The 22,288-nt window shown below is 40.9% G+C and overlaps 1 protein-coding gene across 3 annotated transcripts in view; it reads left to right on the forward strand.

Annotated features, from left to right (window-relative positions):
- Positions 1 to 10,795, forward strand: part of CHGA (chromogranin A) — a 31,849-nt gene extending 21,054 nt beyond the window's left edge. For 2 of the 3 annotated variants that reach the window (XM_089522426.1, XM_089522428.1), the window contains exons 6-8: positions 773 to 1,333; positions 1,870 to 2,321; positions 10,161 to 10,795. In XM_089522426.1, coding sequence (XP_089378552.1) covers positions 773 to 1,333; positions 1,870 to 2,321; positions 10,161 to 10,244 — 1,097 coding nt within the window. In that variant the 3' untranslated portion in view covers positions 10,245 to 10,795. Of the gene's footprint in view, positions 1 to 772; positions 1,334 to 1,869; positions 2,322 to 7,420; positions 7,472 to 10,160 lie in introns of all 3 variants that reach the window. The other variant, XM_089522427.1, reaches the window with a different exon arrangement.
- The last annotated feature ends 11,493 nt before the right edge of the window (positions 10,796 to 22,288 follow it).

A 22,288-nucleotide genomic window follows, 5' to 3' on the forward strand; every position in this document is an offset into this window, starting at 1 on the left:
TGAATATGTAGCCTAGAGATACTCATTCATGACTGATTCATATTCATAATCCCTACAGAATATGTAGGGATTGGGAAAATGTAGGGATTGGAGAGAAAAAACCCTAATCCTCATTTACCAGGCAGCAGCCACTGAGAGCAACAGCGGTCTGTTTTCTTTCAGTAGACATTTCCCTCTTCTTCCAGTAATCCCCAATGGGAGGAAGAATTGTGATAGGAATCATGCTTCTGACTGTCACACCAGACATTTTTGTGGGAAGGAATGGTGGGAACATCAGTCTGCTGTGTCTCAACTGACATGAGAACAGACCCTCCATTGCTTGCAGCTGCTGCCACCCATAAATCAGGATTAGGACGAGTCTGTCCAGGATTAGGATGAGTCCAGGAACACACCCAAGTTGCGAGCCTGAGATTTCAGGGGGAGTGTAACCCCATCCAGCTCAGGCACAGCTCCAATTCCCTGATCAGAGGAGCACCTCTGTCTTGTCTGGATTAAGCTTCAATTTGTTTAATAAATTAAAAGTTAAATAAGAGCATACCAAATTGTCTGGTCTTTTTAATGGATTCCCAATCAAGATGTCCAAGGATTTGATTTTGAAGAGCTTGGAAATTCTCTTTTGTATTTTATGTTACTTTAAGGCAACTGCTGCCCCTGAGTGTCCTTGAGCTTGTTCAGATAAGCAGACTGCAAAGAAAATCCAGATTTGGGGTTATTTTTCATACAGAAAACACCCTCATCTTTCCTTTTTTCCTTTTATTTTTCTGACTTTCAGAGCTGTCTGAGGGCTCTCCCAGTGAGGATCCTATTGCCTCCTTGGCTGAGCTGGAAGAGGCAGAGAGGAGTCAAAAGAACAGTGAACGGGGTGTTTCAAAAGAGGAGGCAAGAAACAGCTTGGAGGAAAGAGAGCCCAGGACTCAAGATTTTGAGACTGAAGATGACAAGGAGAACACCACAGGATTTGAGAGCAATGAGGTTGGTGAGGGTGAAGAATTGCCCTGGGATGACATGGCTGTAGACAACAACATCCACACTGATGTCCGAGATGATGAGCCACCTGAGCAGAGACGTGGAGAGGATGAAGATGTCCTAGGAACAGATGAATTTGAGAAGGAGCATGCTTCCAGACACAGACAAGAGGAAAGCAAAGAGGAGAGAGAGGACAGTGTCAGAGACCAGGCTGAGGAAGAGGAAGAAGAGGAGGACCAGGAGGAAGAGGAGGAGGAGGAAGAGGAAAAGGAAGATGATGAAGAGGTGGAGGATGAGAAAGAGAGAAGTACCTCTGAAGAAGAACATCCTACCAGTTTAGAAGATATGGAGGATCAAAGAGAGGATGGTATGTCTACCCACTTATGTCCAAGTCCCTTCATTTGACTTTTTGTGGTCTATACTCATCCAAAGTCTGCTTCACTCTGACTCTAGTAGCCAGGTGATAAATTGTATTTAATCATTATTGCCTAAGTAGCATTGGTTTTAGCATCAGTGGGAAAGACCATATGTATTCTGCAGCCCATTGCTAAGCATACTTATTTGGTACCAGACAGACTACCAAAATTCTTAATAGATGGAGAAGTTATGAATCTGATGCGTTGCTTCCAGGCATCTGAAGCACAGCATTCCTTTGCTCTCTTTCCTTACTATAATGTGTACTGGTTGTTTGCTATGGAAATACCTGAGATTCTGATGGGGATTGGTGTAATGGTTGCATTTTTAGATTTGAAATGTCTTGTTGGTGTTCCTAAAAATGTTGTATTTGATGTAGCACTTTTGGAAGAGCAAGAATAATTTGAGGGCTGCAGAAAGGAAAGACTGAGTTTTAGTTAACCAAAGCCAAATAAATAATCCATATACATCTTGACCGTTTCCCCCCAGATAACCAAGACACTAAGGGATTTGCAGAGGATGAAAAGGCTGTAGAAGAAAAAGAGAGATACCACCATGTGAAAGGAGGAAGGCATCACCCTCTTGATGAAGCAAAGCAGGATGAAGATGCCTCCCATGCCAGGGATATTGTAAGTGAAGAAGTAGAAGAGAACTCCAGAGATTTAGAAGATGCCAAAAGATGGAACAAGATGGATGAGCTGGCCAAGCAACTGACCACAACAAAGCGTGCAGAAGAAACTGAAAGCAATGAAGAAGACCCAGACAGGTCTATGAAACTGGCTCTTAGGGCCCACAAGTATGATTTCCGTAATTCTGAAGAAAACGAAAGGAGACCACAGAAGCATCATTCAAAGGAGGAGAACAGTGAAAGAGTCTTTCCTCTTGTTGCCATGCCTGAAGAAAAGAAGGATGAAGAAGGAAGTGCTAACAGGAAAACAGAGGTAAGGCCTGCTTCATTTACAAGAATAATTTTTCCAGGAATATGCTGAGTCCCAAGAGGGTGAGTTTTGTGGCTGAGTGATACTCACAGGCCCTCCAGATGTTGCTGGATTATGACTCCCATCATTCTTTGCTACTGGGATGATGGGAGTTAAAATCCAACAAACCATGAAGGAGCCATCCCTGATTTCACATAACAGTTTCATTATTATTCATCGGAGTAGCAATAGCAGTAGTAGTACCAGGTGATTCAAAAGAATGGTGAAAAGTAAAGCTGTTTTTGTTTGGTTTTGCACCATTCTTTTTGAATCACCCTGTATTAGAAATAGGAAAGACATTGTTTGTAAGGCCTAGTGGAAGGATAAGACTGACATTAATTCATCTAAATCGACTCTGCAAGGGGATGCAGAGAGAGAGAAATTCCTCTGGCTAGACTGCCTAAGAGATTTGTACATAGAAATCATAATGAATGAATCAATCAATAATATTGTATGAATCAAGAATGCCTTTTCCATTTTTCCCCTCATGGTTTCTATCATAATTGGTGAGTTGAGTATCAAGGATCTTATAGACCTGGTGCGTTCTGGAGTTCCCACTTCCTGCACCAAAGCAGAGGTGCTGGGTGATTCACTCCAGCATGTTCTCTTTCTGGTTGTAATGTTGTGTATGGCAGTGGCATCCCTAGGTTTAGTGTCATCTGGTGCAAGGTGATGGCCTCCCCTGCCACCTCCACTCACTTGCTCAGGTGCCCACTCACCCAGGAGGCAGCCAAGCAAGTGAGGGAGTGAGAGGGGATAGAAAGGGCATGTTTGTCCCTTCTCCTTCATCACCACTGGGCTTCCTCCTGAAGAGGGAACCCAGCAGCAGCAAAGCTAGAAGGAGCATGCTTGCCCCTTCTCCTTTGCCATAGTTTCCTCCAGAGGGAGACAGGAAGTGGCAAAGCCAGGAGGGGCATATTTGCCCTTTTCCTTCACCACTGCCATGGCTTCCTCTTCAAGTGGGAGCCTGGTTGTGGTGAAGCCAGGAGTGTCACTCTCACCTCTTCTCCTTTGCCACCACCACGGCTTCCTCTTCTCCCAAAGTGTGCTGGTGCATCACAAAACTTTAAATCTCAGGATTCTGTAGGATGGAGCCATAGCAGTTAAAGTGATGTTCATTTCTATAGTGTCGATGCACCCAATAATACTGGAATGTTCTTAAAATATTTATAACAGCATAAGAATGCAAAAGTCTCTGCATACCTAATGCTGTGGCACATTTCCATTCCATGCTCTGTCTCTAGCAGGAAACTGATTCCTCGTTTTTTCCAGCAACAAAGATTTTTTTTCTCTATCTGCATATTTTGCATCTAGCAGCACACCTTTTTTAAAAAATAATAATGTTCACAACCTTTTCAGTCAGAGCTCTCTCAGCTGTGCAAAAACTGGAGGTTTGGTACAGAGAAGAGGCAGGAAATGTGAAGGCATAGTAACCATGGGTTGGAAAACAGAGGTTGCGATCGAATGGAATCTTGTGTTTCGTGGTGCAGTGAGGCACTAGAATTCTCTGGCTGAAAAGTCTAACTATTCTTCCCTAAATTGAAAATCCCAGGATTCCAGAGGATGCTGCCATGGCAGTTAAAGAAAAATCATACTCCTATTGTTGTATAGTATGAAAGGGCCTCTGACATCCAGTTTATACACCTCAAAATGGGGCATTTAAAGAGGTTTGGGGACATATTTTTTCATTTAACTACTACTTCAAGCAGTGGTTTTTGGCATTTTGAGGGCGTTTTCAACCCTCCAAGTAAGTTAAATATTTCCAGGCAAGTCTGGGAGCTTTGGTGAACCTCAGAAGGACTTGGGGGCACAAAAATGAGTTGGTCTGTGATTGATACTTTTCCCCACCCATGTTATATATGTTATGGGGCCTATATACATCGTTTCAAAATCCCATACCATCAAACATTTCACAGAAGAAAACCAGGACACACACTGCCAAGCAAAACCAGAGTATGGTCAAGATAGCAAAAGTCATTAATGAGGGAGGTTGCAGCAGTCTGCTTTTGCCTGAGCCTACTGGGACGGGCAACGCTCTGCTCCCTCCTGTTCTTTGCCTCTGCTGAATTAATCACTTTGCAGCAATTGGAGTAAGCAGTGAGGCAAAGGAAGAAAGTGGAGAGAGGAAAATAAAACAGGGACATTTTAAAACCACCTGAAAAAATAGAATTAATTGGGACTGTCTCTGCCAAATCAAGACAGTTGTAGAGTATGAAATCCCAGAGCTGTCTATTTTCCTCTTGATCCAGTAACTTTAATCTTTAGTTGCCAGTGAAGAGAGGCATGCCTAACTTGCCACAAAGCAAAGAGAACAGTTATCCCCATTTCCCTCAATGGCAGTAGTTCTTGCTCAGAACATAGCCTGTGCCTTTTTTAGCACACTTTCATCTCTGTATTTTCAAGGACAAGATACTGAAAAACCGTCAGGGAGGGAGCCAGCAAAACTTGACAACAGTCACTCAGTAGCAGCACCTTCAGTTCAGAGAAGATAAAAGGAGAGGGAGGAAAAGAGCACATCGTTTCCATGGTTTATCTACTGAGGTGTCAACAACTATGCTGTTAGGAGGAGAAACAGTGGGGTCCCTAGGTTTGGTGTCACCCAGTGCAATAATGCACAGTGTCACCTTCCTCCCATACCACACCATACAGAATTCTTAGTAATGTTTTTTGTACTAATGAATCGTAATTCCCGTATATCACTGATATAGTTGTGACATAAACAACTAGCAAAATTAACATTACACCTTTAAAGTACAATATCATATGCACAGTCTAAATGTATTTCCATGTACATAGTATCATGTGGCTAAAGTGAAAATTTGGTAAGATGTAATTTTTTCAAAAAAAATGTTTAAAAAATTTAAAACTTTTATTTTTTTTAATTTTTTAACTTTTAAAAAAAACCTTGAGGCCTCTCTTTTCTCCTCCTACTGAGTCTCATTCCACTTACACCATCTCTTCAGTGTTTTAAAGGGATGCAGTTTAATGCCACAGCCCATTTCTGCTCAAAGGCAGATGTTTGAGGAGCAGGGGTGTCACTCTCTGTTAGAGAGTCACCTGATGTGGTGTGCACTCCCACACTCCCCTAGTGATGCCCCTGAGAAAGAAACACAGTTGGGAGGGGATTGTTGAGGATGGAGCAAGCTTTCTGCTGCTCCAGTGATTAGGATCTGGAGCGGTGGATTCAAACTACAGGAAAAGAAATTCCACCTCAACATTAAGAAGAACCTCCTGACAGCAAGAGCTGTTCAACAACAGAACACACTCCCTTGAAATATGGTGGTGTCTCCTTCTTTGGAGGTCTTTAATCGGGGGTGCTTTGATTGTGTGTTCCTGCATAGCAGGGAGTTGGACTGAATGGCCTTTCTGGTGGCTTAAGTAGACTTATGGTAAGTAGGGCTGGTGGGGAGACTTGTGATAAACCCCTGGGGAGTTGCTACCATTCTGTACAGCTTCGCTTTCCCCAAATGTACTGCTATGTACAGAATCATAGAATTGTACAGCTTCGCTTTCCCCAAATGTACTGCTATGTACAGAATCATAGAATTGGAAGAGACCCCAGGGGTCATCCAGTCCAATTCCTGCCATGCAGGAACTCACAATCAAAGCACCCCTGAAGATGCCCACCCAGCCTCTATTTAACAACCTCCAAAGAAGTCCACCACACTCTGAGGGAAATGTTTTGAACTGTCTAGGCAAATAAAGCAGCTTCATTTGGTTTTTTAAAAGAGGAGTAGGGGATCTTCATCCCTCTAGGTGTTGAATAAATAATCCTCCCATAATGGCTCTCCATTGGCCATGTTAGCTAGGGATAATGGGAAATGGGGTTCAGGAATGTTTACAGGATTAACACAGAAAGCCCATCTCTGTTCCAGGTAGTGTGAGGTCCAAAACATGCTGCAGAAATAATCCAGTTTGAGACTGCTTTAACTTCCCTGGCTCAGTGCTAGGGCATCAGGGGAATTGTACTTTATTGTGGCCCCAGAGCTCTCTGACAGAGAAGGATAAATGTCTCACAAAACTATAGTTCACAGAATTTCATAGCACTAAGGACAAAGCGGTCCCAAACTGGGTTATTTCTGCAGTGTGTTTTAGACCTGGAACTTGGGTTTCTTTTTTCCTGTTGCCAATCACAGGAGAAGATAACATGCAAAGTAGTATCTTTTAGATGAGTTGCACTGTACATATGTGTGTACCAACACACAGAGAGAAAAAGACACACACAGAGACACAGTCACCTTGGCACTGGAACAGAAACAGTGCATCTTGCCCCATAAGTGAAGGATTTCCTGTGATCCTACCAAATCCTCTTTAAGTCGCGAACATATTGCTGCCTACGCTGAATCCAAGCTCTGTCTGCACTTTCATTACATTGAAAGGCATAGAGCTTCTGGCTCTAAACAAATCTCTCTGCCTTTTTATTAAGGAAACCTGAACAGAGAGGCTGGAGGGAAAAGATGATCCCCTGGGATGGCATCAGGCCCACATCAGTGATCTAGACAGGGGAACAGCATGAAATGATAGTCACAGGTTTAAACAAGCGAACATGACCTGGTGACTTATTTTGAAGAAGGAGTAGCCAGAGGGCTTTATTTCAGAATGTGCTTTCAGGGGTATTTTTAAATTTTGGACTTAATGGAGTTACTGGAAGTGGCAGCAAAGTGTGTGATAATGCCAGGGCTATGGATAATGCTACAGGGCTTTATCTGTTTTTAACTTATTTATGGTTTTTAATCAGTTTTATAGTATTTTAATGTGGTGTTTTAAAATTTGTTTAAAACTTTTTGTAGATGTTTTTAATTTGTTGTTTTTAGAAGTGAAATGTTTTTTTTAAAAAAAAATTGTGTTATTTCCAATGTTATCAAGTGACATGTTTCAACACGGCAGGTATAACAGGGACTTTTACACAATTAATTTTTTATTTTTTAAAAAATGATTGTCATATGTAGCCATAAGTCAGAGTCAGTTTGAAGACATGTAATATTTTCTTGGAGTGTTGTGTGCCTTCAAGTCATTTCTGAATTATGGTGACCCCAAGACAAACTTATCATGGGGTTTTCCAGGCAGAATTTGTTCAGAGGGCTGAGAGAATGTGAGTTGCCCAAGGACACCCAGTAAGTTTCCATGGCCAAACGTTGTAGTCCAACACTCAAACCACTACAACATGTGTTTCTCGCTTTGTGTATTAGTGAAGTTTTGTTTCATGTTGCATGAGAGCCATAGATGTTCTTGTGACCAGAAAAACCTGTTTGGTGTCTCATTCACCACCCAGAGAATTTAATGAAACTGGAGCATCACCTGGGTATCTGTTGACTCACTTCTAGCTTTTTTCTATGAGCATGTAAAATTCTCTTCAACAAAGGGACAAACATCTTCTGAACAGCAGTTTCCAGTGTACTTCATTTCTCACAGCATGACACATTAGATCAAGGATGGTAATTGAATTGTATAACCCCCCTAGATGCTGAACTGCAACTCCTGTCATTCTACAGATTCTAGGACTTGCAGTTCACTGACACATGGAGAGCCACAGGTCTTGATCTTTTGCATTAGAGTGACCCCATCTTTCTTAGATACAAGGGATCCATTTGGTCACCCTTGCTTTTGCAGGTGTGCATTTTCTGCTAATCTGGCCTGTTTGAATCTCTATTTAATTATTGCACGCTGAGAAGAAGAGGACAGAAGGAACTGAGAATGAATGCCAGATTGAAAAATACTTCCAATATGGTGCTGAGGTATACAAGTAATATACAAATCAGAAAATTAGATCAGAATTGTGTAGGGCAGCAATCTTCATTCAGAAAGGCTGGTGCTACCATTAGGAGAAATGAGGAAACATCTTCAGGCAGTGGATGCTAGGAATCACAGTTGTGGGTCCTCAGTTGTCCACCCCAATTCCTTGGACTTTCCCCTTTTTCCTGTGTCTCTGAAAAAGGTTTGGTGGCCTTTGTCTCCATCTCCATCATCAAAGCTGATGCAAGGTTCAGTTTGTCAGTCTAGTCAGCTTGCAGTTTGCTTTCATGCTTCCTTTATTATTGATTTTCTCTTTTAATTTTGGATTACAGCCTCAAGAGCACTGTGACTTGTATATAGATTTTCTGTTCTGAGAAAAGGATTGTGTTGTAATTTTTTTCTTTTCTTTTCTTCCCTTCCCCCAAAAAAGCCAGGACAGTTTTCTAAAAACTTGAATATAAGAGAGAAAGAGAGAGAGAACAGTCTTTAAAACTTGTCTAGAATCTCACCTTATTATTTTTCTTATCTAAGATATTTAAACCCTACTTTTCCATTCGAAAGAAAACTTCATAAAACAGAACAAAAGAGGCAGTAAAACTATAGAGCACACAAATACTGGGTATAAAATCCAAGACTCTAGCATAAAACAGAAGTTGAGAAATGTAGTTAGAAATACAATCTTCAAAATAAGTCTTAAAACAGGAAGCAAAGAAAGCTTTACAAATCTCTCTGGGGAGTGAATTTGAGAACCATATCTTTTAAACTGCGTTTCAAATGGCAGTTTTATCTTTTTAAAGATATAAATTTAAAGATACATTTTAAAGATGAATTTTAAATTGTATTTTATTCTCTTAATGACTGATGTCTCATGGATATATTGATGTTTTAATATCATGCTAGATTAATTTCATTTTCATGTCCACTTCTGTATGTTTTTAGTTGTATTGATTTTTAATTTGTAAGCTGCTTTGTGTCCCATTTTCTTTGGAAAAAAGCAGGATATAAGTAAATATAATAACCACACCACCACCAACAACACAGGGTCATTACTGAAAAGCGTCTTGTCTCTTTCTCTGTCTCCCAAATGGTCTCCCCGAAAGGTGAAATTCCACCTTTGCAGAACCATATGCATGCGCTCCGTCTGTTCTGATTTGGTTAGGACAGTCTTGATTAATCCTCTGTTGTCCCACTTTCTCAGCTGCTATCAAAATCTCCCCGTTGTTCTCTCCTCCACAGCTTACTTCAATTTATGGCAAACTGAGTGCAAAATTAGGCCTTATTCCCACATACAAATAAATCACGTGTTGTTAAAGGGGTTGATGCTTTAACATGTCACATGTTGTTAAAGGGGTTGATGCTTTAACAACACGTGACATGAGCAAAAAGCCAGAAGTTTTAATTCACCATTTTAAACACTACAGTTTAATTTGATTTAATTTTTGAAAGGAATTGAATTGATTCGACAGCCGAGTGTGGTTCACACTACATTTGCCCTGATCACATTTTTTTCCTGTAAAAATGTTGTTCACATTGACAAATCAATCGATTCAAAATGGACCCAATTCAGCAGGCCAAAGGGCAAATTTAAATCTACATCTTGTTCACATTTGTGCTGAATCGATTTATTGAAAAAGAGGTGGAAAAAACCAGCATCAAAAGATGTGGGTTAAATAGCTCTAGCTCATGCCCCCCCTCTCTGAACCACTTCAGCGATTTGGTTCAAGTGTGACCCAGAGTCATTTAAACTGCCTCAAACCGATTCACGAACCAGTTTAAAACACAGTGGGAATGAGGCCTTAGTTTGCTCTCAGTTAACTCAGCAATGGGGAGAGGGGAGATGAAGGAGGATAATTTTGCTCTTCCCTATAGACCCAGGCAAGAACAAACTGCTGCGGCCACTGCTACCTTCTCTATTCTTCCTCACTGATCACTTTTTGCCATCTTGACCACACCCTGATTTTGTTTGGTCACATGTCTCCATTTTCATGTGTGAAATTTTAGTGGATAAGCACACACAGTGTTGTAATGATTGGCAGCACTGAATTTCATGTGTCTCCTTTCTTCTTCCAGGACCAAGAGCTGGAAAGTCTGGCTGCCATAGAAGCAGAACTGGAGAAAGTGGCCCACAAGCTCCATGCCCTGAGAAGGGGTTGATGCTTTAACAACACGTGACATGAGCAAAAAGCCAGAAGTTTTAATTCACCATTTTAAACACTGCAGTTTAATTTGATTTAATTTTTGAAAGGCGAATGTAATAATGGAGCAGGTGTATTTCTGCCTAGAAAGCCAGTATCGCTAGGAAAAATGGCCACCTCCCTCTGTTTGTATGTGTGTGGAGTAGTACTGCTCTCCATCATCACTTGCTTCTTGTTCGCTTTCATGTTCGATTTATGAGCTATCGTTTTTTTCTTGTAACTTTGGCATTACAGTATCACAAGCCGTGCAAGTTATTCATGAACTCTTCTGTTGAGAAAAAGGGATTGCTTTCTCACTCCCCTTTATTTTCCTTTATTTTGTTTTGTTCTGTATTTTTAAAAATCCATGACAGCTTTCTAGAATGTTTTACTTCTCATATGACTAGTTTTCCTGGATATAAATAATAATAATAACTTGCAATAATTTGTTAATCTTTTGATTAAAAGATGAGAAACTCTGACTGTAATATATTCTATATAAAAATTCAGGACAAAAATAAACACACAACTTTGGGCTCCTTCCTTTGTCTCTCTCAGTTGTAGTTCAATGAAGCTGTAAAGAACAGAACTCTGAATGTGAATGAATGAATGAAATTTATTACGGTCAGTGACCAGTACAAAATGCTGAATGTAGTTGGGTTGGGCTGGGCTGGATTTGAATCCTTATTCATCATGTGTGTGTTTGTCTTTCTTTCTGTGAGTGACCTTAGGCTAGTCAAATTCTCTGAAACAGAGGTGGGCAACCTATGGCCCCAAACTTTGTTGAAACTGTTGAAACTCTGTTGAAGTCAACCATCTATGGGGATCAACAGAGGCTGAGTACTACTACTTTTCTTCAACATGTCTAAGGAGTTTATCACACGGGAGAAATCCTGTGCAAAAGCAGAGGTTTAAACTAGAAAAAACCCGCAAAAGCAGATTTATTTTCACATGACGCCGTTGTTAAACTTGTGTTAACCTGGACAGAAAGTGGACAGAAAGTTGACAAAAGCCGTTCCTTTTTACCTTCGGAAAATCCCCAAAGTAAAAAGGAGCAGCTTTTGTTTACTTTCAGTTTGGGTTAACACAAGTTTAACAACGATGTGAAAATCAACCGTCTTTTCCGGTGGGGGGGGGGGGGGTGCTTTTAAATCCCAGTTCTGCATGAGATTTCTGCCATGTAATAAACTCCTAAAAGTTGCTCAGAGTAGAAATGATTCAACATATGTTTAAAAATTTGCACATCTTCATGTCAATAGTCTGGGAGTTGCAATGCTAAATGGTCATCTTCCTAAGCTCTGGCTCAGATGTAACTTCTCGTATGTCCAAAACGTGAGTGAGAAAGTGGCAGGGCTACATGGGCTAATTGTAAATTTGGGCAATGTAACAAAGAAATAGCGGTAGGCACAGAGGTTTTCCACCCCTAGCTTTCAGTTTTGAAAACCCATTTATTGCTAATCGGCCCCAAAAATGATAAAAACAAATAGATGGAGTCTGAATTAACAGTGTAGTATCGTTATTTATGCTGAACCAGGGCTCTGAAAAACCAGGGTTTAAATCCCCCTTTGGCCATAGGAACCCATGAGAGTCTCACTCTCTTGGTCTTAGAGGAACTCAGTGGCAAACGCCCTCTCAACAAATCTTGTCAAGAAAACCCGATGACAGGCTCTCCTTAGGTTCGCCATAAATTGGATTTAATTCAAAGGCACACACCAGCAACAAATTAGCACTACCTGCCGAAATACTCTGAAGGCACCGGATTGTGTCTGATCTTGGAAGCTAAGCAGGGTCTGGCCTGTTCAGTAAGTGCAAGAGAAACCAAGAAGGAATACCAAATGCTGTGGGCTATATTCAGAGGAAGGCAACGTCTTCTAAATAAATCTAGCCCCCAACCTCTTATGATAGGGTTGCCATATGACAGAGTCAACCTGAAGCTACGTAACACCAACAAAATTAGCACTGGCATCTTGAAACCTGGATGACTTTTTTTGTTCTTGATGAAGACCAGCCTTGTTGAACAGCCTTGCTTCACTCAACTATCTTGCATTCATTAACAAGAACACAGGACAAGATATTGGAATAAGGCCTTTATTTAGAATCAGGTGTTTGGGGGCAAAGACAGTTTTGTCTTCACAACAGACACAGAAACAACAACAGATGATAATGTGAGTGCATTATAACTCTACTGTTAAAAGTGTGGGGGGTGAGTTCTATCACATGTGTTTGGCAAAAAAAGACAAAAGGAGATGTCAATATTGAAAAACAACAACGTAATTTTACTGAGTAAAATTATTACTGAGAAGGATGACTTGTCATGCTGTACAACTAAAAAGCTCAGAAGTGAGTATTTTTGGTTTTTATATAAGCCCAGATTTTTCTTTTATTAGATATATTTCTATCTATCTATCTATCTATCTATCTATCTATCTATCTATCTATCACTATCTATCTACACATTAAATACAAAAATCATTTAGTTTTTTATAAAAGTAATTTTGTGCATAGGACCAAAGCAATTCACCACAGTCACACAGAGGAAACATTAAAATCCTTATGCAAACTTGGCATAAGTATGAAAATGGTCTCATCTGTGTTTGAGCATTGAATTGGGCACAATAAGCCTTTTAAAAAACAGGTCCCGACTCAATAAACAAAATATTGTTAGTTACTAATGACAGCAAATAATCTGTTTTAATGGATCTTAATTGGGATCTCATTTGGAAAGAGGCATAGAAGTCACCCTAAACAGTTACAGCAGTTCATATATAACTGTCATGGTTCCATCCTATGGAATCCTGGGAATTGTGGTCTGATAAGGTACTAATGCCCCAGAGCTGTCTAGCAGAAAATTCTAAATACCTCACTAGACTACAGTTCCCAGGATTCCATAGAAGACAACCATAACAATTAAGTGGTATCAAGTTGCTATAACTGTGTACTATAGATGCACTTGTAAACACACTAAGGAAAAAGAGGAGAGGCCCCAAAGAAATAAATAATTTTAAAAATATATCTCTCAGAGTTAAAAAAAAAAAAAGCACTGACTTCTTTTCTTTTCTTTACAAAAGAACAAAAGACTTCTCCATTATTTTTTCATGAGCTGCAGTGTCTAGAAGACAGAAATCACATTTTTTTTGGCCAAAGTACTTGTATATATTTACAACATTAAAACACTATATGCTTCTCTTCACATACTAAAAGTTTACACTAGGCCATCACTGTGCAAATGGTGGAAGAAAAAACCCCCACAAATATGCTATGGGTTGCTTACAGAAAAAGGAAGTCGTGATTCCTTAATCTCTACCTTGTTGCTGCATCTGCCCATGAAAATGATTCGGGGACAGGTAACTCTTCCTTTTCTCTGTTGGGAATCAAACAAAACTGCACATTTACACTTTATTTTTCAGTGTTATGACTGTGATAATAGACTGGCATGTACAAGGTGTGGATCTCCAAATGATGTTGGACTAGAACTCCTAGCATGCTTTGAGCCACTGTTCAATAACCTCTACTGGTCCACACACACTGATCACCCTTGTACCTCTGGATCCACGGATTCCTTATCCACAAATACAACCATCAATGGCTTGAAAATATTTTTTAAAAATATATACATTCCAAAAAGCAAACCTCAATTTTGCCATTTTATATAAGGAGCACCATTTTACGACATCATGGTATTTAATGGGACTTGAGCATCCATGGATTTTGATATCCATGGGGGGTTCTGGAACCAAACTCTGGTGGATACCCACTGTATTAGATTACACTCTGATAGGTCCAATGGATGCCACACACACAACGTGGATGCCGCACACAAAGAGAGTTCCAGTCTATGCCAGCTCATGCCCCATGTTATGTCAATCAGCTGACATAAAACATAGTCATTCAGATGCCTAGACTGTATCAATTCAGATTGTATGTGAGGTTCTATTAATGTTAATTTTTAATATATAAATAAATTAAAAAATAAATTAAAACTCTAAATGGAAAATAAGATGTAAGGGATAAGGGGCTTAAATCCAGTGGGACAACCTGTTCTGGAGGGTGGATGGGAATACTGCACAGCCAGTTTTTGGATGACACGAAGGAGGGAGATGAGAGAAAAGCAAAACAGTTCCATCACATTAATGTTGCATCTAGTTCCAAGGATTTTGTTGAACTGTCTCTGGAGTGTGAAGTCAAAGGCTTTCATGGCTGGCATCCATGGTTTTTTGTGGGTTTTTCGGGCTATGTGGCCATGTTCTAAAAGAGTTTCTTCCTGACGTAACGCCAGCATCTGTGGCTGGCATCTTCAGAGAATGCTTGCCTGGAAAGGAGTGGGGTATATATATATATATTGTGTGATCTGGAAAGGCAGGAATGATTTGCATGTGGATTGTTCTGTTGCTAATGGCAGGCCTCAGGGTGGGAAGGTCTGCAAAAGAGGATGAGTGTCTGCTTGATTAGTGCTCATTGTCTGCTGGGAGATTTCTCATTTGCATTTGCTGAGTCTTGATCTTGCTATTCCTCAGGACTGGTAGCCAAATTTTGTTCACTTTAAGGGTTTCTTGTTTTCCGGTTGAAATTATCCAGATGTTTGTGGATTTCAATGGCTTCCCTGTGCATCCTGACATGGTAGTGGTTGGCATGGTCCAGAATTTCAGTGTTTTCAAACAGTATTTTATGCCCAGGATGGTTTGTAACATGTTCTGCTACTGCTGATTTTTCTGTGCTGATTTTTCTGGCTGGCCCAGTCTGCAGTGTCTCTCGTGTTCCTTGATTGTTGTTTGCACACTGCGTTTGGTGGTCCCTATGTAGACTTGTCCACAGCTGCATGGTATGTGGTAAACTCCTGAGGCTGTGAGAGGGTCTCTCTGGTCCTTGGCTGAGCGAAGCATTTGCTGGATTTTTTCATTGTAAACCATTTAAACCATTGTAAATCGTTCTTCTTTGTAAACCATTTGGAGGTTGTGTTTCCTCACCACTTTGCCTATTCTGTCTGTGACTCCTTTGATGTATGGTAAAAATATCTTCCCTTTGGGTGGTTGCTTGTCTTCACTTCTCTGGGTATTCCTGGGCCTGGCAGCCCTTCTGGTGTCTGAGTTGGAATAACCATTGGCCTGTAGAGCCCGGTCCAAGTGCTTCAGTTCATCTTCCAAGAAGTGGGGTTTGCAGATGCATTTTGCTCGGTCTACCAATGTTTTGATTGTGTTTCTTTTTTGTCCTGGGTGATGGTTGGAGTTCTCTGGACTTTCATTCCATAAAATCTCCCCCACTTCTTTCCCTTGTGAGAGAACCTACAGCCTTGCTACTGAGTCCAGGAATAGTTTCAGTGTCATCTGCTTTATGAAGATTGGGCCTCAGCAGTAGAAGCAGCAGCATTGAATTCTAGTTCAAAAAAACATCTTTTAATTCTGGAAAGTTCACTGGGGCAGAGAAAGGACAGTCCTATTGTGGGTTAGTGAAAAGTGGATTCTTTGACAGACTCACCCATTTTGCCACAGGGAACTAAGGCACACATGCAAATTGAGAGTGAATACTACTACTAGTAGTTGGGTGTTTTTGTTTTTGTAAAAAAAACAACACAGTGCTTTGAAAGAGCAATACCCAATTTCTGCTACAGTTTTTGCACACTCTGTAAACTTTGCTGTTGCGGGAAGCTGGGAAGTCTTCACGGACAGTGAGTTTTAAAAGTGAGTTGAAAGGTTTAAGCCATTTAACCGGTAATAAAAAATTTAGACAGAAAAAAAGTGCTCACCAATATATCATGCTTTTTTAAAAAAATACAAAAGTTCTTCATGGTCTCTGTGATTCACACAAATCTGTGCCTGCACAGTGTATCTCTCAGAACCTTTTAGAACTCTGCAATATACATTTTGGCAATAGCCCTTCCCATCTTCTGTGTGCATCACCAATGCACATCCCACTTAAATCCAGAATTCCTTTTCATCCACTGCAGCATCAGCATTGTTAGGAACTGTTCTCGAGTGTTTCTTCCTGTCTTTTTGGTTACTGGCATAATTTATGAACTTCCCTTACTTCCCTTACTCTCTGTTTTGGCTTTGGTATTTCGGCTTCTGATTTCTTGATATATTTGACTTTGGACATTCGTGACTTCCCTTTGTGATTTGGATTCAATGTTTTTTGGCCACTCATGCCCCTAGGAACCTATGGCCTCCACTTCCTCCAGGAAGTGCCCTTCCTATGAGAGTACGATCACAAAGGACAGACGTTCAAAGTGCCTTTTGTGTCCAGAATAGGAGCCCAATATAGAGGCTTGTAGGGGTTCACCCCTTAGGTGTGGTACAATTGCTCGTCCAGGCTTCAGGAGAATGCCTTGAAAGCAGCAGACTGTGCAGCTGAAAACATGCTACTGTATTTGGCCTCTGTTGTAGTCTCTTCTCATTGTATGTCCAGAATTCCATATTCCACATCACTGCATATTGCTTTGGGCACCTTCAGAGGAGTTCTCTGCTCCTATCCAAGCATCCCTCTACAGTTGGAAGGTGATACTGGTGCTCCAGTGTAAAAGCAGTCCCCACAGGTGATCACTGTGAGCACAGTACTGGAAGGTGAGACACTTGATTCCCTGAGGTCTCTGGTTCGCTCTACATCACAGGAATGGACCAATGTAGCCTACCTACCATTCCCTCTTCGGGATAGACCGCTTCCTCTGGTTCCACGCTCACCATGTCAACATCTTCAGTCCATACTGGCTTGGCTAGCACTAGGTCCTGACATTCTCAGTCACATAGGCTGTGGGTATACCAGTTCCCATCTTCATGTCAGTACCACCGCGACCCACAAAGCCAATGTGATAGAATTCTGTATGGTAGGACCTACTCATCATGTTGGGGCTCCCTGCTATTATTATGAGAGGCAATGTGAACTATTATTATTATTTCTGCTAAAATTACCTTCGCTGCCACAGCATGTTTGACCACCCCTGTCTTGTTCATCAGCTCCACTACAACTTGGTACCATCACTAGTACTGACTGTGCTCACCTTCAATAATTCAGTCCTTATCTTGCATGCATCATCTCAGAGGCTTACTTAGGCTACCTGTCTGAGCTACCCACATTTACCTACACTTACGTCACCTTGTACCCGAGCCTCATTGATACTGTCAGTGGATCTGAGACATACTCAGCTGCCAGCTGCTTCTCTAGTTTGGTTGGCCCATACAACTTTGCAGCTGGAGTCTTCAGGTTCAGAAGATGATTAGGATTCTTCCTTGAAGTCCTCTAACCAACAAGCTTTGGATTCCTCCCAGATGTGGTAGGAGACTACAAGGGGCATAATTAGGGTGTGCAGGAAGTGCAGACTGCACTGGGTGACACCACAGAGGGGTTGAATGTGCAGTGGGGTGGCTACTCACTGCCTCTCCCAAGACCCCACATCTGCCAACCCAGATACCTGTTTTGTCCATCATCTGTGGCCACTGGTGGGGTTATGGTGCTGCTGCCACCTGGCAGCCTCACTAACTCCTCCCCTGCCACCATCATCTGTTTCCTGCCCAGCCAGCAGTTCCATCAGACCTGGAGGGGGATGCCAGGTGGCAGCAGCCCCTTTCCCACTATTTTCCTTTGCTACTCAACTAACAAGAAAGGTCAACCGGTCTCTGTGCAGCACTTTTCTAAATGGATTGCCACCACTATCCATCCCACCTATGCTCCTGCTGAGAAGGAACCTCTGGCTCAGGTGAAGAACAATTGGCCAGAACAATGGCTGCTTCAGCCACACCCCTAAGGCATTCCACTTCAGGACATTTGCAGAACTGCCACCTGGTCCCAGCCTTTGACCTTCATAATGCATTATAGACTAGATACAAGGTCCCAGGTGAAGGCCGTGTTTGGAAGGGCTGGTCTGTTATTCTGCATTATGTGACATTCGTTCCTCCTTTGGTGAGCAGCCTGCTAGTCTCCCATTGGTGTGAATAATAGAGACCACAAAGAATAAAAAGTGACTGCTTATCTGTCCCTGTGGTTCTTCAAGTGGTCATCAGGAAAATCACACAACTCTGCCCTTCCTCCTTTTATTGCATTCTGCTCTCCTTAGTGCCTTGGCTGCTGCTTCCTTGTCCAGGGAACTATGGTTTAGGCAGAAAGTGTGCTGGTCATGCATAAGGAGGTTGGGAGGAGATACTGTCAAAACACATATTGCATAGTTCAAGAAATAAGAAGAAGGCTAGGTATGGGAAGGGCAGCTATGAAAGAACTAGAAAAGATCTGGAAAAGTAAAGACATACAACTGAACACTAAAGTTAGACTTGTCCAGGCAATTGTATTCCCCATTACCACGAACGGATGCAACAGCTGGATAGTAAAGGAAGCAGACAGAAAGAAAATCAATTCATTTGAAATGTGGTGCTGGAGAAGAGTGTTTAGGATACTGTGGATAGCAAAAAAGACAAACAAATGGGTCCTGGAATAGATCAAGCCAGAAGTCTCCTTGGAAACTAAGATGAGAAATTTAGGCTAACGTACCTTGGTCACATAATGAAATAGCGTGGATCACTAGAAAAGACAGTGATGCTAGGAAAGGTAGAGGATAGTAGAGAGGAAGACCACATGCCAGATGGACAGACTCAATTGGAGGGGGGGGGTATGGGCATGGATTTGCAAGACCTAAGCAGAGCAGTGGAAGATAGAGTCTTGGAGATGTCTCATCCATAGGGTCATCATGAATCTAGATCGATTCGAGGGCAGCTAATAACAACAGCAAAAGATTCTAAGAGATGCACTGCACAGACACAGATATCCCATCTGTGTGAGTTCACAGATGACCACTCAAAAGAACCACAGTTACAGGTAAGTAACCTTTTCATTTATTTACAAGCACTGTCTTAAAATAAAGTCCTCCTCCAGGGAATTTCTGGAAAACTATTTTTTTAAGTGTACAATGATATTTTCACATTTTCATTTGCAAATCATCTCATTTAGATTCAAAACCAACCTATTATCAACTCATCCAGTTAAATCAGCTAGGATTTCTTTAAAATGTGTAAAGGTTTTTCCTTTAATTTACAATGCTGCTGACAACAACTTTGTGAGACTGTTATACATTTTAAAAGCTATAGAATCCCATGACAAAGTCACACTATTCATTTAATGTACACAAAGAGACCAAGAGTATCTGGGAGAACCAGGGTAGAACCTTTTCAATTTTACCCAGTGAAAACAACAATATTAATGTAGGTGCATTACTAATATACTTCAACACACATCCCATTTTTGTTTTTAACTACATATTAGTGCCATGAATAATTTACATAAATAGGGTACAACGTTACAGATTCTGAGAAAGAGTAAAGAACATTTCTCATTTTGTTCACTACCGGGGAACTAAAGCAGTGCAGATGAGTACAGTATTACATTCATGCTGAAGGCGACACATTTATTTATTTATTTATTATAGTATAGTATTCTGGAAAGATGAGTTTTCTGAACAGAAATTGAACCTTTCCAGTATGTGGATTTATGCCCAAGTATGCTCTAAAACCTTTCAGTCCACACCTGCCCATAATACAATACATGTAATGGATTCTGCCACAGTTTTTGGACCATTATGAACCACACTGAGGAGTTTATCACACAGGAGGAATTTCTCTTAATTTCGAATGAAAAGAAAGTGGGGCCAGAACGCATTCACATGAATTTGCTAGTTCAGCAAAATTACTTGAATTCGAATTGCGTTTGAACTGACTTCCCATTGCCTGAAAATAGCTTGCCATTGCCCGAAATTGCATATATATCACGCAATAACATTAAACCCCATGATTGCGTTCAGATTGCCATTGGATTATACTTCCAATTTCCCTTGTCTGATAAACTCCTGAGCTTTCTTTCTTTCTTTCTTTCTCCCACCTTTCAGCACAATGCTCTCCAAATATTGTTCAGCTGAGTACAACCCAACGCTTTGTTACCGGCATAACACAGAATGCTACTGGAAAGACCTTGAATGATGCTGGTTTCACATCTATATTGCACTTATTTACCATGTGTATATACAAAACCACCTTACAGGCTGCTGGCTAGTTCACAAGAAGTCTACTTGGCTTGACCCTGCTATGGTTTAAAGAACCAGCACAAGACACACTTGCCTAAAAGCTGAGACATTTGTACAGGATACTAAAAAACCCACGAAGTTAGTCTGTGCATGTTATCTTGCATTTTATTCTGCTGCTATCATTTATCATTCTGGTTGACTGGATCTTATTTCCAATCTATGTTTTAGGATGTAAGCATCTAGTATTTTTAAATATTAATTTCAATGATTACTTCATTATTACAAAAACTGTTCAAAAGAATAGCAAATAAATTTTGAACTGATTTAAAATTGAAAAAAAAAAAAACCCCAACCTAAAGTCAATTCTTTCAGAACCATCTCCCTGTGCAAACTATTTAGGATCAGCCATGATGTGAAAAACAACTTAATTCAAAATTTCGTTTTAATTTGAAGAAGTCTCTACCACCAACTATTTCTGGACAAATTATTTCTTATCCAATTTGCTTACCCTTCCCCCAGAACATTTCACTAGAACACTTCAACCTCTCCCCCATTTTCATGCTTAAATTGTGGCAAATCTTCCAGCATTAAGTTCACAAATGTCTCCACTTTTATCAATGAGCGGTGTGTAACACACATGCTTTACAAACAAAAGGTATATTTAAGGATGGCTTCATGTGTGTCCTCAATATTTCCTGGATTTTCAATACCTCCTATATATGATGGTGTGGCCAAATGGCCTAATAAAGATCTCAGGAGCCTGGCCATTGCTGAGGCTTTGTTTTTAAACATGTTTGTTGAAACAGTTCCTTGCCAAAGATAACTGTCCCAGGGAAAATATACATAATATTCTAAGGACAGTCACTGAGTGTTCTTTGCAATGAACACACATGAACACTGAACATTACTTCAATAAGCTGTTTCCCAGTGCAAAATAAGCCTTCCCTCAACCTTGCTACACAGACCATTCATCACATGGCTGTACTTTTCTTTAAAAAGTGGAGAACAAGAAAAACATTTAAAGAAACTTATATGAATTTATGCATAATAACTTTCATCCTTCACTGAACCTCCTACTTTAAAGTCATAAAAGTTTGCACTGCAGTACTAAAAGTGACCCATGGTCTGTCGGTGCTATCCAATAGGCACCTGTCACTCACAGGTGGCTTTTCCTGGGCCAAACTGAGCCATACTGAAAACCTCAGAACAATGTTGCTGTTTTTCATCCAGATAGAAACATGTTCGACTGTTTTGACTCCATGGCTGGGATCCTATTGGTTAATCCCAGCTAGACTAGACCAGATAAATCAATTGCTAAATGGTGAGTTAACACGCAAGTAAATCTTAGTAATTGAATGAATCTACCCTAGTCAGGACTAACAAGAGGATAAAGGGCCCATACAGACAGGCTAAAATAAAGCTGCTTTGGGTCACATTGGAGGTATGCTGTTTCAATGCTGCATGCATCCTAAGAGGCTGGAAACTGCGCCAAAGCTACGCTCCAGTCCTAAGGACTGCAACGTAGCTTTGGTGCAGCTTCTGACCTCTTAGGATGCATGCATCATTTAAACAGCATATCTCCTTAAAATCACGTGAGTTGGAAGAGACCATAAGGACCATCTAGTTCAGCCCCCTGCCATGCAGGAACTCACAATTAAAGCACCCCTGACAGATGGCCATCCAGCCTCTGTTCAAAGACCTTCAAAAGGAGACTCCAACACTCACCAAGGGAGTGTGTTCCACTGTCGAACAGCTCTTACTATCATGGAAGTTCCTCCAAATGTTGAGGTGGAATCTCTTTTCCTGTAGCTTGCATCCATTGTTCCGTGTCCTGTTCTCTGGAGCAGCAGAAAACAAGCTTGCTCCATCCTCAGTATGACACTCCTTCAAATATTTAAAGTCTATGTTTGACAGGGAATATCATGCATGACCAAATGTGAAGATATTCAGGAGGGTAAGTTTACACACAGAAAGCTGCCTTTGAGACAAAAACATGGAAACATCCCCAAAACAAACAAGAAGCTCAAGACAGA

The sequence above is a fragment of the Sceloporus occidentalis genome, unplaced genomic scaffold (assembly GCF_023333645.1).
Source record: "Sceloporus occidentalis isolate IW3139 unplaced genomic scaffold, rSceOcc1.0.p SCAF_4, whole genome shotgun sequence".
Classification (NCBI taxonomy): Eukaryota; Metazoa; Chordata; class Lepidosauria; order Squamata; family Phrynosomatidae; genus Sceloporus; species Sceloporus occidentalis.